Source organism: Periplaneta americana, chromosome 8 (genome assembly GCF_040183065.1).
Source record: "Periplaneta americana isolate PAMFEO1 chromosome 8, P.americana_PAMFEO1_priV1, whole genome shotgun sequence".
NCBI lineage: Eukaryota > Metazoa > Arthropoda > Insecta > Blattodea > Blattidae > Periplaneta > Periplaneta americana.
This window is the reverse complement of record NC_091124.1, coordinates 112,884,653-112,902,291: the sequence shown is the minus strand read 5'-3', so window position 1 is coordinate 112,902,291 and position 17,639 is coordinate 112,884,653. Positions and strand designations below refer to the sequence as shown.

The 17,639-nt window shown below is 33.7% G+C and overlaps 1 protein-coding gene across 3 annotated transcripts in view; it reads left to right on the top strand.

Moving 5' to 3' along the window:
- LOC138704952 (SET and MYND domain-containing protein 4-like) overlaps window positions 1–17,341 on the top strand; it is a 198,366-nt gene extending 181,025 nt beyond the window's left edge. For all 3 annotated transcript variants that reach the window (XM_069833416.1, XM_069833418.1, XM_069833417.1), the window contains exons 9-10: window positions 9,437–9,794; window positions 16,832–17,341. In XM_069833416.1, coding sequence (XP_069689517.1) covers window positions 9,437–9,794; window positions 16,832–17,044 — 571 coding nt within the window. In that variant the 3' untranslated portion in view covers window positions 17,045–17,341. The remainder of the gene's footprint in view (window positions 1–9,436; window positions 9,795–16,831) is intronic.
- The last annotated feature ends 298 nt before the right edge of the window (window positions 17,342–17,639 follow it).

The following is a 17,639-nucleotide window of genomic DNA, read 5'->3' as shown; positions in this document are numbered from 1 at the left end:
CTAACAAGAAATAAACGATTGAGTGGCTGGTTTCAGCAGGATTCAGCTACAGCGCACACTGCTGCGAATTCTATGCATAAATTGCGAAGTGTGTTTGGTGACAGAATAATTAGTCGGGGATTGTGGCCACCTCGTTCCCCTAACCTATCTCCATGCGATTTTTATTTATGGGGAACGTTAAAGAATAACGTGTACGCCTCAAATCCGCACATGTTACAAGAATTGAAGGACAACATCACGAGAGAAATACAAGCAATCAGTCAACATGAACTTTTGCAAGTGAACCAGAATTGTTTTCGGAGATATAGGGAGTGTGTTCGAGTTGAGGGTCATCACGTTCAACATCTGTTGTGATTATTAATAAGTATTTAATGAATTTCAATCTTAAGGCATATAAACTTGCAAATGTTTATTTGCTATTTAATAACAATATATGAACGTTTTCGCCGTTTAGGGCATCTTCAGATATAACAAAACATATTATCTGGACCTATAATAGTATATTATGCAAATAACAAGGAAATAGAGAACAATATATGTGATACATGAAATTCATGAGCTTTATGTAGATATAACATGATACAGGATGAATATTGAGATAATCTTTGAATTTGAACTTAGACTGGACGAATGTGTTATTTTATACATATAGCTCTCTTAACTATACATATAGTTCTCTTAAAACCCCCAACACATCAACACCAGTACATACAAATTTATAGAACTTCTTCATTCATATACTTCAATAAACCTGAGAACACGTAATAGGATGTCATCACATCAGAGTAGCCATTTCAAAGTCAATGACCTCTAAGTGAAACAATTACAAAACACACAACATCAACTACGAAAACTATCTTGAACTTATGACAATTCTCAGCCATGATTACTCTAAATATTTTATTATCTTCATTATAAAATTTAAATTTTAACATTGACTAATTTAATCACTGTATATCAATTGTAAAGTAGTCATCAACGTCAAACAACATTCACTCAAATGCCAACGGCCTCTTTAAGTGAAATAATTACAAAACACACGAACATTAACTGTGCATACTATCTTGTAACTTACGACAACTTTCAGCCATGATTACTTTAAATATTTTATTATCATCATTGTAAATTTTAAAATTAACATCATTGACAAATTTTAAACATTGTATATTAATTGTAACATGAGCTATATATATAAAATGACACATTCGTCCAGTCTAAGTTCAAATTCAAAGATTATCTCAATATTCATCCTGTATCATGTTATATCTACATAAAGCTCATGAATTTCATGTATCACATATATTGTTCTCTATTTCCTTGTTATTTGCATAATATACTATTATAGGTCCAGATAATATGTTTTGTTATATCTGAAGATGCCCTAAACGGCGAAAACGTTCATATATTGTTATTAAATAGCAAATAAACATTTGCAAGTTTATATGCCTTAAGATTGAAATTCATTAAATACTTATTAATAATTTACCAGGCATATTGATATATTAAAATGAATGGTAAAAAAAAAATCTGTTGTGATGCAGGTAAACCTAATGTTAGTAGAGTAGTTAGTGTTCTGTACCCATGACTTGCCGGTCATTTACGTGTAACTCTGGCAGCAGGCACGTCAATCTTCACCCAGTCCAGGCTGCCGCAGAACGGTTGAACATGATTATGAAAATGTAATTTGGAATCAAGTAGAACTCCAATGTCTCTAATATAGTCTTTTCTAATTATATTGGCATTATTAAGAGAGTAATTAAATTTTAAAGAAGTAGTTTTTCTTGAGAAGGATATGACAAAAGTTTTAGATTCATTAATTTTCATTCCATTATCAGCTGACCGAAGCGCAATAGCATTTATATCATTTTGCAAAATTTGACAATCAGCCAGTCTTTTGATTTTGCAAAAGATTTTCAGGTCATCCGCAAATAGTAGGCAGTTTGAACTTATTCTTTTGTGAATATCATCTATAGTAGAAATTATAGAGCCCCAATGTAGATCCTTGGGAACTCCACATAAACTAATGTATGGATCCAAGAGAGAATTTCCTAGTCGAATACAGGATTGTCTATCTGTTAACTAGTTTCCAAACCAGTTCAGGTAGTTAGCGGAAAGACCAAAGTAATTTAATTTATTCAATAATATATTATGAGGAACAACATCAAACGCTTTGCTGAAGTCAAAATAATTAGAATCAATTTGACCTTGAGTTTCAACTGCAGGCATAATAAGATTGAGATAGGAGTAGTAGATTTACCTTTAATAAAACCATGTTGTGCTGAATTGATCTTATTTTTGACATAAAATGAAATGTGTTTGTGAATTATTTTCTCAAACATTTTAGAAAAGTTATTTAAAATTGACATAAGTCTATAATTACTAATACTATTTTTATTACTGTTTTTAAAAACAGGAATAATGGCTGCCTCTTTCCATAGTGAAGGATATATTCCTGTTTATAAACTCAGATTGAATATAAAAGTTAAGATGGGTATGAGAACATTAGAGCAGCCCTTAATTATAAAACTAGGAATGCCGTCAGTACTCTTAGATTTATTAGATTTGAGCTTTTAATGGCATTAGTTACATCTTCAATTGTAATTTTTGGTATTGGTAAACAAATCAGTAATATAAGAATCATTAGTAACAAAATTAGAGGTAGTATTCTTTTGAACAGATTTAAATTGATTGGCAAATGAATTTGAAATTTCACTCTGATCAGTGATGTGAACCCCATTTATTATTAATTCAGTGGGATTGGTATTTTATTTTCGAAACGATTCCACATATTTCCAGAATTTATTTGGTTCTTTCTTTAAATTGTCACCAATTGATTGGAACCATTTTATTCTATCAGATTTAATTATAACTTTGACTTGTTTTCTAAGACTAGAAAAAATTTGATAATTATAATCAGTTTTATGTTTTTTGAAATTTCTGTGTGCTTTATTTTTTTCTTAATTAGTTGACGTAGACAGTTTGAAAACCATTTAGAATAGTTCGACTTCTTACCAACGATGACAGAGACAGCAAGAAATATAGCATTATTTATATTTTAAGTCAAGGTATTAAGCGGCAGCATTTATATCGGTACCGGTAGTCTGATAAATACAATTCCAATCAAAATTGTACAGAATAGAATATTCAGGTAATCATCTTGGGAATAATTTAAATACGAACTCATTTGATAAATTTACTTCCAGATCAATAGAGATAGATGGGTGATAAGTTCTTCCATAACTAGAGAGTAATTGGCCACTTTAACTTTACTATTATCGACATTAGTAAAAACTAGATCCAGAAGATTCTTACTGTTTGTTGTAAAATTTATTTGATTTAATCCCAGAAGGCAAGAAGAGGAATATAAATCCTGAGACTTAATTTTAGAGTAATAATGAACATCATAGAGATTACAACCAGATGACCAATCAATACTAGGCACATTGAAATCACCAAGGAGTAATATTCGAAAATTATAAGTATCAAGATCTTTTTCAATAAAATTTAGATAACATTTTAATCATTTAATCAGGTGGGAAATAATGGTTTCCAATTAATAAATTACAACCATCAGCCATTTTAATTTCAATCCAAACGCATTCACTAATAATTTCTAAGTCATGTCGTTGACAATAATAATAATAATAATAATAATAATAATAATAATAATAATAATAATAATAATAATAATAATAATGTTCTTAATAGCAATAACGACCTATATGCTTTCACAATTACATATTAGAACTTTCATGCAGTTCTACAGTAAGATGATGCAGCAGCAACCTCTTGACTATGCTTTTAAATTTCTTTTGTTTAGTAGGCCTACTTATTATGGAGCTTGGAATTTTATTATACCGGTACATGTTTATGCCTCTATGTAAAATACTTTTAAGACCTGTGGTAATTCTATGAGTGGACAAATGGATATGACTTGATGTTCTTGTTTGATACAGATGGTAGTCTAATTGCATTATTGCAGTGCATGTTAGCATTCTTATTCAAGCTGTCTTTAAATACATTGTGAAGAATATGCAGCAATTTATAATTGTGAAGAATGTGTTACAGTGTTTGCAGGCAGTGTTTTCCTTAATCGTTCAGGTAGCTAGATATAGCTGCCAAAGTGATAGGTACATATTATGATATTTCCAGTTAGTTCATACCTGTTTCTAATGGGAGGATTACCACAAGATGCAGTTCTTAGTACAACACTTTTTAATATCTACATCAATGATCTGCCATAAACAATTAATAAATCTGAAGTAGGCCGAAAGTGTGCTCTTTTCGCAGTTGATTTAGTAATGTGCACTTCCAAACCAAGAAATAAAAGCACTGAACTTAAAGCAATAGATAATTCTTTTAAAAATTACGTAACTATCCTGTAGAAAACTTAATGATAGTAAACATTATCAAATCTAACTACCAACTTTTTTCATTAAAAGAAAAGTCATTGCAAATGGAGCTACGTTTTGATGGAAAACTATTATCGTCTACAAATTCAGTCAAATACTAAACTTATTCGACACAAAACTTACTTGGAATAAATATATGTACCGGTATAGAATATACATACCAGTACCACTTATGAAACGTTTGTCAGGCATTAAATGTTAAAAAAAAACGTACTACTACTTATAATGTCTGCATAAAACAAGTGATTATATACTGTGGTGAAATTTTAATAATGGCATATCTTAATAAGATAAAACGATTAGAAAATCAAAGTCTCATCTCAGATTAATTATAAGCGCTATCAAATCTACACCAATACTTCCAATACAACTATAGTCCATTAGTCTCCTATTGCATGTGAACTAGAAAAGGATGCTACTATTTAATACGAAAAGTTTATTAGACTTCCATTTAGCAATTCGGAGCTAAGAAACTTCAGACTTTACTTTAAATCTTAGCAAAGTTTTTCTCTAAAGTACATGAAATTAAGAAAGATAAAGAAGTAAAGAAAATCTAATTCTTGAAATTAACCCTACATAAGCAATAGAAATAGAGTATTACTTCTACCTGGTTGAAGATACCAACAACAGTTACACTCCAAAAGATGTCCTAAAATTGCTAGCACTGGAAATTATTCATAATAGGTTCCCTGAGAAAGAATGGCTTCATATTTTCACTGATAGATTACTGTCCAACCAAACTGGAGTGGGTGTTGGTGCTACATGTCCACTTTTCTCGTTTTATAAATCCTAAAGTCATTGAGCTACAAATTTTGATGGAGAAGTTGAAGCCATCTATTCGACGCTTCAAAATCTGTTGTACCAGTACCGGATCTCTTAATTTCAACAAGCTGTTATATTCAGTGTTTCTAAAGCTGCTGTTACTGCTATAACAGTCAATCTGTCACTTAAAAGTAAAAAAAAAAATAAATAAATAAATGATTGTTCGAAAATTAGACACTATCTGATGAAGCTTAAGAAAAGGATAGTTTTTCAATGGTTCCGGTGTACTGTGGATTCTCTGGTAATAAAGCTAAGAAGGGAAGTAAAATTTTACAAAACTCCAAGTCAATTTTATCATTTTCAACAGTTAAAAGATTAATCAACTAAAAAAAAAAAAAAAAAAACGATATATATCATACCATTTCCACAAACAAAAGATGGGAGTGTCTCAATGCAACAAAATATAATTCCTAAGCACCCAAAGAAAAGTGTAGTTGCATCCTTTCTTTCACTCACAGGGCATGATTGTATTAGTTCTTCACCACTTCATCCATTGTGCAGTCTTCTGGAAGAAATAGATCGGAATCATCTTCAGCAATATCCAGCCCTTTTCTCTAATCTCACTGTATGTGAGAAATATTGAAAAACAAGAGAGTTTATGGCTTTATTGATAAGAGCTCAGCATTAATTAACAACAACAACATTTATTTTATGAAGATGATGTACAAGACACTAGTATACAGTATGTACTGATTTCTTTCCCTAAATCAAAAAATAAAACCCAAAACATAAGATTATTTAGGGCCAAATTAAAGGAGTACCGGTAGCTAATATCTCACGCCTTCTATTCTGTAAGTGAATTTATAAGATTCAACTGTGCTTCATGAATATTTCTGTCTTGTATTAGACTTTATAGTATTATTAAGATTTTTTTACATGTTCTATATTCTAGCTGTGAAGCGATGTACAAATATTGTACCATGGAAGATAGAAATAAATACACCTACAATACAACATTATTTGCATGCAGTGATACTGATGTTATGCCAATGGCTAAAATTTTGTGAATTGCTTGTACCACTACAAGTACAACAGCATTAGTCTGGTCATTACTGCCTCACACACACCTCCCCCCTCCACCAAGTCTTCTAATTGAACTGAATAAAATTTCAATCTGATCATTGGAGAATTTTCCTGCTTTAACAAAGTGAAAACCATAATTTGAAAGTTAATAATTTGCACCGCACTCTAAAAAGTGATGTCAGAACAATAGCTTCATATGTTTCATTGCTAACGAACTGCTTCTTTGGAAATTTACGAGTCCTTCCAATTTCTAAAATAATTATAATTAAATCATTCTCCAACCACTTCAATCCAGAGTCATCAATTTCGAAAATATGCATGTTTGTAACATCCCGAGACTGAACATGATATGTAGTATTCTTTATATTGCGAATAGTAAACCACATTTTCATTGTTTCCAAAAACTAACTGTAGGCCCGCAATTCTCGAATCCTTCAATATTGCGAGAAAAAAAAAAAACGTAGATAACCTTTAAATTATGGAATACAATTGAGAGGTTCAGAGCAAAAGTGGACCAAGTCCATGTTTTTACTGTTTTGAGAAAAACTGATATAAAGTTAAAATAAAACATTTAATTGCAGATGAAAAATTAAACATTAATTTTACAGTGATAAAGAACAAATACTGGTACAAGCTAATCTAGGATACACTGTTCACTGATATTTTCATTAATATAACATTTTGTTTTTACAGTTTATTTTCAATTTACTGGACATGGTTCATTAGTGCACTGAGAAATTTTCACTTCTGATTTTAAACATAATTAAACCTGCTTCTCTATTTCTTTTCATATTCCAATATGTTCTCTAAATTATTTTTATTTCTATTTTGTTTATCATAAGTACAAGCCAACCTATACTATATAACGTCTTTGAAGCCAACAAGCAAGTTCACATAACATTTCTTCTTCTTCTTCTTCTTCTTCTTCTTCTTCTTCTTCACACAAATACCATTTCATCCCCACTTACTGAATAATCGTGTTCATGCAATTCTTGCTGATCGTTTTGTGATCTTTCTCTTGTAGCAATCTCTGCAGTTTGCAGATTCATGTACTATGTATGATGTAATGGTGGAATGAACTTCAGTAAATTAAGCATGTCCTTCTTCTTTTTGTTTGTAACTAACCTCTGATTCTTATAAAGTACCGGTATAGCTCCTGATTGAGATTGCCTAGTGAGTTTAGTTCATTTCTCTCTTTCTTCTTTATAAAATTTACCTCACTGAATTCCATGAATTCACTTAGTCTCTTTAAACCTCACTGTCAAAGACATGCCTCTTTCATACCTCATCCATCGAATTTTTAGCTAATTTACCTCAAGCCATCAATAGTTTGTTTCCTGTTTGTAATTGCCTGTTCTGAGTTAGTATTTATAAAATTTTCTCTTTTCATTGCGAGACTTCAAATTTTGGTTTTTGCATTTTGTAGATTTTACAATATTGGATCAATCCTCTGGGCCATAGATATACTGCGTCTTACTTGCAGCTTTATTTATTACACCGAAGTCACCATCATTCGGTACAAACAAATGGCCCGACACCATAATTTGTGGTCAATTATTTCTATCTCTTCGCGAGTAATGGCTCTGATAAGCAGGAAAAGATCGTATATGATTAATAACATCACTGTCATCAATTTTGTTCATAGAGGTTTTCCCACGACTATCTGTCACAGCAAATGCTTCTTTTTTTGTCAGAGCTCTGTATAACCTTCCCCAACTTATTTGGAATGTAGCCAGAAAAAACATTTTGCACACCCTATACTTTCATTAGAAATTCTAATAAAATACTTGAAAGTGTTTGATTTAGGTGTGCTGGTATTGTCATGTGGGCGAGATCTCTGACATTTAGCAACTTGCACAAGACCACGAAGGTACACATTTTGCTTAGAAAAATCCCCAAAATTCCAAAATGAAGTGAAACATTTCCCATGATCATTTACGCTAATTTTTTCTTTGCACTTTCGTGGAGAGTTGCAGTTGAACTCATTATCGAACATTTTTGCATGAATATAAATGCCTTTTCTTACTCACATATTTTTTTACCATTATTCCGAAGTTTCTTTCTCAAATTTCTTTTACAACTCTCTTCATTCTTGGTCCTCTTCCTTCCTCTACTTTCATTGTTATCAGCATGGTGTTGTCCTCTGTAGTGAGTCTGTTGGGAAGCTGAGTTAACATGAACGGCAGTATCTCCTCCTGCTCCTGTATCTGTAATTATTACAAAGTTGAATGTAGTACTAAATTACTTTATATTTAAGTTTTTAAAATATAAAAATGAGAGACAACTGAATAGCTAAAAACTTAAGCTAAAATGTATGTGAATAATTTTATTAAAATGGAACTTGCCTTTATTTTCTTCTGAAGAGCTTGAATTATCAGTATCTGGAATGTAATCGGACTCCTCTTCCATTACTAGGCTACACACTAACTTTATAAACGTAGCACAAATTAGTAAGTATATATTATCCCAGTGTTCTAAAACACAACACTGTTACGTAATCTCTCCAGATTTTCTGTAATGTGTTCTGCAACTGGACTTGGTTCAAAATTGTTCTGAAAGATACACTATTGTCTCAGGGCATCAAGTAACTACTTCACGCTGCAAACTGAACATTCGCCTATGAACTTGGTTCATCATTGCTCTGAAGAATTATTGATATTTTGAACCCAACAGCACATATAACTAGAATTTTCCATTTTTTGGAATTGATTCACTTTTGCTTTGAACCCCTCACATATGAAGAATTCGCAGGAAAAACGATGAATGTCACATTTCTGTTAAGGATTAGATAATGATCTAATTGAGTCTATAACTGCAAGATGTAGTGCTGTTTCTATAGAAAATAAAGGAAAGGATTACTGTATTCGTGGTGATAATTCTCCTTTTTACCATTTTTCATAAGAACAACATTAAATTCCGTAGTGGTCCATTGAATTAGGTAATGACAACAACCTTAACAAAATTGTGACATTCATCGTTTTTCCCGTGAACTCTTCATATTTTAAGATAAACAAGAATACGGAAAAAAAACGTAAATCTGGGAACCTCACAGTGATCTAAAACAGCTGCACTATAAAATTATGACATTTCTAAATGTATTTCGAAATTATTTAACAGTGTTTATATTTATGTGAAAACATTTTTAATGTATGCTATATAAACTAACGTCTCTCTTGCAGATACTTTCAAGGAACTTCAGTGATAGTTCGAGCTATCAAAAACATTCAATGTGGAGAAATGATAGCCGAAAACTATGGACAAATTTTCACACAGACACCTCGAGCAGAAAGACGTGCCATTTTGAAGTCTCAGTATCGATTCGATTGTGTCTGTGTTCCTTGTCAGGAAGACTGGCCTCTATTTAGCAATATGCATCAAGGAATTATGCGATTCCGATGTGAAACTGGTGCAGATGGTGGTGAAATGCCAAGATGCAGCAGTGTGATTATTGTACCAACAGACACTTCAGATTTCATGATTCAGTGTCATGTTTGTAAACAGTACACTAATATACTAAAAGGATTAAAAATATTGCAGGTAAGTATGTATTTTTATAAGTTTGTAGGCTATAATAATAAAGGGACGTAAAATATCCATACACTCACTATCAAGGCGTACCTGCCGTCTGCAGGAGACTGTTGTCTAATGCTTGGACCTTGGTAGTGAAACCAGGAAACTAAAGACTACTTTTTTTTTTTCTACGGAGAGGAAGTTCCTACCAGGTTTTTAAATGTCAAGTTCACTTCACTGCAAATAAGAGGAACAATATTAGCAATTAATATTTTAGTTTTATGCCCACAGCATATGAAAATAAGTAAAGAAAAAAAGTAATTTAATTCTAGTAAGGAGAGTTTTAGAAACAAACATGTACCGGATAGTTATTTAAAAAATAACGAAAATTAAGCCATATGTTATCCAATGTATAGGTTTCATAATCGTTTTCAAACATATAACTATCGCACCCCCAGTAAAATACTGTCATATGTCGAAAATCACATATTAGTTCTACTTTCGCACCATAATTAATTTTCAACTCTGCTTTACTAGTTGGAGGTATAAAATTCTAATAATAATATAAAAATATCAAAGATTTTGGTGCCTGTTTATTAACATACTTTTACAGCAGTATTTTACTAGGAACTAGCATATCTTTACAAGTCATGACACATTTTACTAGAAGTGTAATATCATCATCATTATGAGCTTCTTCTTATTCGTTTTCATCTTCATTGTCACTCTCTAATGCTGTGATAAATTAATTTGAAGGGGTGTTGATTAAATTGCTATATCCATCATTGCACTTTCCGAAGATGACCGAAAATAGGTCGAAACATGTTAACAAGGTACGTTAAAATTTAACACAAGAAAGTTCTTATCATACATATTCCATTCTTTCAATTAATGGTGATGAAATCGGGATCTGTTATGTGAATGAGGCTTTAGAGAAATGGTTAAGCATTATAGGAAACAACAACCTTCCAGCTTCTCCTGATATTCAGAAACAATGGGACCACATCCATGCCTTTGATATCTACCAGGCTCTACTAGCGTCTTCATCGTCTGAGGTCGATCAAGCTAGATACCATGCCATACGACAGAAGGAATCACTGTCTTGGCTTAAGACAATACCATCTTCCAATATCGGCACATTAATGGACAATATGTCCTTTAAAATTGCTGTTGACTTAAACTGGGGTGCAAGATCTGTTTTCCACATAAATGTCTTTGTGGAGCTGCTGTTGATGCCTATGGTCACCATGGCTTAAGTTGCCCCAAAAATACTGGGATATTTTCCAGGCACTTTCAATTAAATGACATCATTAAAAGGACACTTGTCTCTGCTGGTTTTCCATCAATCCTGGAACCCATTGGAACCAGCCATTCTGATGGAAAAAGACCAGATGGATTGACCTTGATACCCTGGTCTCATGGAAAATCTCTGCTATGGGATACCACTTGTTTCGGCACCTTAGCACCATCCCATTTGCCTGTCACCTCCAAAGTCGCTGGTTCTGCTGCAATATCCGCAGTGAGCATCAAAAGGAATAAGTATCAGGATCTCCAGGACAGATACTTGTTCTCTGTTTTTGCTATTGAGACAGTGGAACATTGGTGCTCAGAGGCTAAAATGCTGGTTTCAGACAATGGGAAAAAATTGCAAGTGCTCATGGAGATTCCAGGTCGACTGACTTCTTGAGACAAAGAACTGCTATTGCCATCCAGCGTGGGAATGCTGCCAGTGTTATGGGGACATTTTCACAAACACTGGCTTTGGAGGAAATATCTTATTTTTGAAATTAAAATATTGGCCAAATATCAGAACTGCGTTTGTTGAAGCAGCATGACTTGAAGGGTCTTGAAGGATTTCTGTTGGAAGACTTTCAGGAATCTCTGCCACATTGTAATAAAGCCCTCAAGGCTTTGCAGAATGAGATCATATACATCTCGCGACTGATTGACAAGAAGAAGATTGTGTTTTACAATAACAAGACAGTAGTTCTGCCTGCATACGATGAGTTCCAGAAACTCTGGCGTTCTGTGGCAGTTGAGAGCATGGATGACCTGAAGACAGAGGAATATCTGGAGAAACAGGGAATCCGCTCCATGCAAGATCATGGATACCCCACAAGCATAAGAAGCAGCTCAAGAAGCTATGAGACAACGAGCACTTGGCTGACGTCCTGGAAACCTATGATAACAAGTGAAGATCGGTGAAGTGAGAGTGGGATTATTTATTGTGATGTTGGTAGAGGAGACTGATGCTGTTGACTGAACACAAAGATAGGTAGACAATGCAGAAGTACGGAGTTTGTGCATTGTGTGCGACTGGAATGATGACGAAAGGGTGTATGTTGTATCGTGTATAATTTTGATGGAACTTACAACTTTGTTTTAATTTACTTCTTTTATCCAAGATAATTATTTTAATGTAACAACATGTTAAGCAAAAATTTTTATTAGCCTACTACTAAAAAAAATTGTAATTGTTATTCCCCTTCTATTGTTTACTGACACTACATAAATGTCTAATATGTGACTTAAGATTTTCAGTTTTATGTAGTATATAGACGTTCAAACCGAGCAGTAGAATCGATCTTCTGCTTACCATACTTGTCAATGGAGCCGAGGTTGGCAGATTCAAACCCACCTGAGGGCGATAGATTTTTAAAAAGTGATAAAATTCTTAGCATAGCTTCTTTGGAAAGGGAAGTGAAACTGGGTAGGTCCATGTCGCAGATTTACAACACATAAAACAACTCTATCCTTGGATATGAGAATTTAGGAAAAAATGATCTACCATTTCTCGTCCAAGTCAAAATTCAACTCTGTTAGTCATTATCCGCGCCTATCATCTTATCACTGGGGGCAATGAATTTCGCTATGTGGGTGTCTCCACCTGAGAAATGAAATCCAGAAAGATCAAACTGACCCAATCTGGAAGCACTAGCAACCAACCAAACTATTAGATGAAATGGAGTTTTGAATATTTAAGAATTTCTTAAAGGTAACTATATTTGTAATTTCTTCTGCAATTCTTTTTATATTAAAAGGCTATTTATAAAAAGACACGGAGCAATAGGGAAATGATAGTAACAAAGTACGGTAGGTACTCAAAGAAAACTAGTCTGTCACTTTTTCCGCTTGTGCTGGGGATCAGGCCCTGATTTCTTTATTGGAAGCTGTTCTCTGATTGAGATGCTTCTTTTATTGATTTTGGTATAGGTAATACAATTCAGTTATATTGACGATGAACCAATAGAAAGTTTCGAACTATTGGGACACTTTCCACGTCATCACATATTGGTAGTCAGAAAGGCCTAAAAGCAATAACACTATACAAGTTTCCTTTCACCATCTCTTTATTGTAGATATGTCTTTTAGAATCATAGATAATGATAATGCATCACATCACCACTGTAATTATATACATGAAGTATTATTATTATTATTATTATTATTATTATTATTATCTTCATTATTGTTATTAATGAGCGGATTGTAAAAACAATGCACTTGCATCAGAAGGAATGGAATTGAAACTATTCTGTGTGTATCTCGAAAAAATAGAGACTAAAAAAGTTTTACATTTTTTCTTTTTGAATATGGGTGTCACTTAACTATACGTCCCAGCACAATAAGATAAATAAATAGCTGCAGTGTAAATTGAATGGAGGAGGAAATTAACTAAATTTCATAATTCAGTCTCATTGGCCAGGATAGAAAATATTCGTAGGATTTGTTTATCTGGTAATATCAAGTAGGCCTATATATAGGCCTATAGAAAATAATTATACACGCGTAATTATATTTTTGGGAAGGGGAGTTTTGATGAACATTATGGAAATGGTTAGAACATATTTGTGTATACCCAATGCCTACCCACTTTACTTACATCACAGCCGACTTGATGTTTCCTTCGTTTTTTTGTATATGGCCTTGACAATAGTAATATTTTCGTGAAATTGGATAATTTCTCAATTTCACCACGAGGTGCTGTCTGCCAAGCTCTGGTGTCCACAGAAGAAATACTCAATATGAATTAAAATAAATGATTAAAGAGTAATAATAACACTTATAAATAATAAATAAGAAAATAATAAGTATTATTATGTTTAGTTCTGTTAATTATGGTAAAAGCGTGAGTTTAAAAGCAGGGAAGGTACCACATAGTAACCTGTTCTGTTTAAGTAACATGATGACAGAGGCGTAATTTTTTAGTTCATTCGCTGAGTAGCACCCCTAGGCTAAACTGCGATGTTTCAAAGTAATCACTTGGGTAATTATTTACCATAACTTGTACTAAGTTTCATAATTTCACTCAATGCACTGATACATTCCACTTGATATTGCATACATTCCACTTGATATTGCAGATTCAAGAATCACAGTTTCAAGATTTTGCGACTCAGTGGATTATAAGCCGCATTCTTCGAAGGAACAAGCTTTTCAGTTAAAGCTGCTGCAATGTTATCTAGAAGCGGCCTAACAAATTTCACAGTAATGATATTAGCAAGTCCGTTTTGGCCGTCTTCATCACAAATTGGCATTGCAAGAGACGGCATTTCACAAATTGGCATTGCAAGAGAGGGCATCTACACAGTAACGGCTCAATTTCTGAACACACATTTTCTAATATATTCTTGTTTGGTATTCTCTTTCGATGATTAAGCAGCTGATCTAGAATCAATTTTGCATGAATACTGCCTTCATCGGCCTCTTTCCATGCATTTCCTTGTTCTTTATGTAACGGATCTCTTTCAATTAGTTGGAGTTTTTCTGTTGTTTTCGTTATCTCATCTTGCTTCTCTTGTAACACCTGATTAAGTTGTGTAATTTTCACATGTAATCTATTAATTATTTCTTTTTAGCTCCACAAAGTTGACAACGTCTGTTTGCGTCGTTTTATGGTCATTTTCAACTGGCAAGAAGGGAATGTCATTAACTGATGCTGAGCCACTCGGAACATCTTGTTCAAATAGTGAAAAACCAATATTACTAAAAGATTTGCGTTTCTCGGGTGGAGGGAGATCAGTTTTAGTAACTGTTCGTCATGGTCTTCTGATATCTGTCACTTATACCTAGGATAATGAGGGAATATTGTTGGCACAGCATTTGGGTTTAATAGTCTAAATTTCCCATAATTAGAATAATCTTCTTCCCTGAAATGTAAACTACAAATGACTGAAGATGGGGAGTTGCTTTAGGAACAAAGTCTCGGCGTGAAATCACTTTAAGCCATTTTCGCATCTTTCTCTTACTTACTTATGGCTTTTAAGGAACACGGAGGTTCATTGCCGCCCTCACATAAGCCCGCCATTGGTCCCTATCCTGTGCATTACATCCCACCTCCTTCAAATCCATTTTAATATTATCTTCCCATCTACGTCTCGGCCTCCCTAAAGGTGTTTTTCCCTCCGGTCTCCCAACTAACACTCTATATGAATTTCTGGATTCGCCCATACGTGCTACATGCCCTGTCCATCTCAACCGTCTGGATTTAATGTTCCTAATTATGTTAGGTGAAGAATACAATGCGTGCAGTTCTGTGTTGTGTAACTTTCTCCATTCTCCTGTAACTTCCCTCTTAGCCCCAAATATTTTCCTAAGAACCTTATTCTCAAACACCCTTAACCTCTATTCCTCTCTCAAAGTGAGAGTCCAAGTTTCACAACCATACAGAACAACCGGTAATATAACTGTTTTTATAGATTCTAACTTTCAGATTTTTTGACAGCAGACTAGATGACAAAAGCTTCTCAACCGAATATTAAGAGGTATTTCTCATATTTATTCTGTGTTTAATTTAATTTATATTTGTTACTGTCCACACCTGTGGAGTAAAGGTTAGTGCGTCTAGCCGCGAAACCAGGTGGCCCGGGTTCGATTCCCGGTCGGGGCAAGTTACCTGGTTGAGGTTTTTTTCGGGGCTTTCTCTCAACCCAATATGAGCAAATGCTGGGTAACTTTCGGTGTTGGACCTTGGACTCATTTCACCGGCATTATCACCTTCATCTCATTCAGACGCTAAATAGCCTAAGATGTTGATAAAGTGTCGTAAAATAACCTACTAAAATAAAATAAAATATTTGAATTTTTCCATCTCTTCGAAGGATACAACTCCAATTTTTATATTTCCAGTTCGTATAATATTATGGTCACGAAATATGATCATCTTTCCCTGTCACTCGGAAATTCGTGGAATGATATTGCTCCTTCATTCTTTTTTTCTATTCGAAGTACACAGCAGTACACAACAATATGTCATTTTGAATCATATCACAATAAACTCACATACCAATAGAAAGAAGCGCAATATTACTAATTATAATCCTACAAGAACCCATACACACATTCCTCAATGAACCTTGGGAGTGAGTGCCATCTGGTGGGAATTTCATATTTTCTCGATTACAGCTTTAACACAGGGATCAAAATGAATTGTCAAGGCTGGTAAAGAAGAAGCGAAGCGAGCATCAAGTCGGCCTTGCTTACGTAATTCGGGTTCCATATATTGCGGATAGATGGCAGGAGTGTGATCCATTTTCAAGTTGCACACTACTTTGGTGCATGATGTGTAGTGTGGAGAGTTATGTCGTGTACTAGGGTGAGTGTATGTAGGGAATGGGTGAGGATGATGATGAAGATGAGGAAGGGAGAAGGGGAAACTCAGTGCCAGCACATAGTCTACTCCTGTCGAATAGAACCAGGCTTAACATCCCCGTGTGACAGACAAATCACTAACAACAGTGACATATGACTTCTCTTCATATGCACTGTGAAGAGATTTGGGATTTAACCCAGACATATTGGTGCAAAATCTAGTAATTAGAAGTTGTGCACCGTCATCTAGTCCCAAGATAGAAATTTTACACGAAAATATCTGACCCCATCGAGAATCAAGCCAGATTGGTTAGTCTGGAGGCAGATGCATTACCACAGAGCGGATGCTTAGAACATATGTGATATTTTATATTTAAAATTTAGTTCTGCAGATTTGAGATATTTGTTCTCTTTGTGCCAACTCATGGCCTTCAAATATAAACTTTCCCCTTATTATTTTATTTTACCCACAGGATACGGATGAAATGTTCCATACGGCAACAAGACTCATGAATGAAGGAAAAGTGAAGCAAGCTCTAGAAAAGTATATTGAAATCTTGATTCTTCTCGATAAAACATTGGTTCCACCTTTTAAAGATTTCCACCTATGTCAACAAGCTATTCGACGCTGCATGCTAAGTCTTGGTAATACATCAATTGTACCACATCAAATAAGTGATATTTAAATAAATCACAAATTGCACTAATGTATCAAAGATTCATTTTCACAAAAGTAGAACTGAAAGTGTTTTTAGAGTATAATTATTTTGATTGGTTTACTTATCATACTTTGCAACTTTTATAAAGTATTGAATATAAAAAGTCTTTTACAGGGAAAATATTTAAAATAATTTATACCATCGAGCATGGACTACTACAAGAAGCATGTAACAATTTCTTTAAAGAATATTATTGAGTAAAGACTGTATTGGTGTCAGTTGAGTTGTATGTTATCTAATTGCAAATAAATGAATATGAAAAGATTTTAATATTTCAGCAACACACCCCACTCATTGCTAAAACTCCAGTTGTGAATGAAATGCCTCCAGAACATAGCATACAAATTTCAGAAAATTATTCAAAAAATGATCCTCCTTACATTCTTAAGTTAGATGCCATGGAACTAATCTGTAGCACATATAAGAATCACCTTCAAATTTATACAGATGGATCTCTAAACCCTGACAATGGGACATCAAGAGCAGAGTATTATATTCCAAAATATCAAGAAAGTTACTTCATACCATGTTCAACCTCCTCCAATCTTGACACTGAATTGAT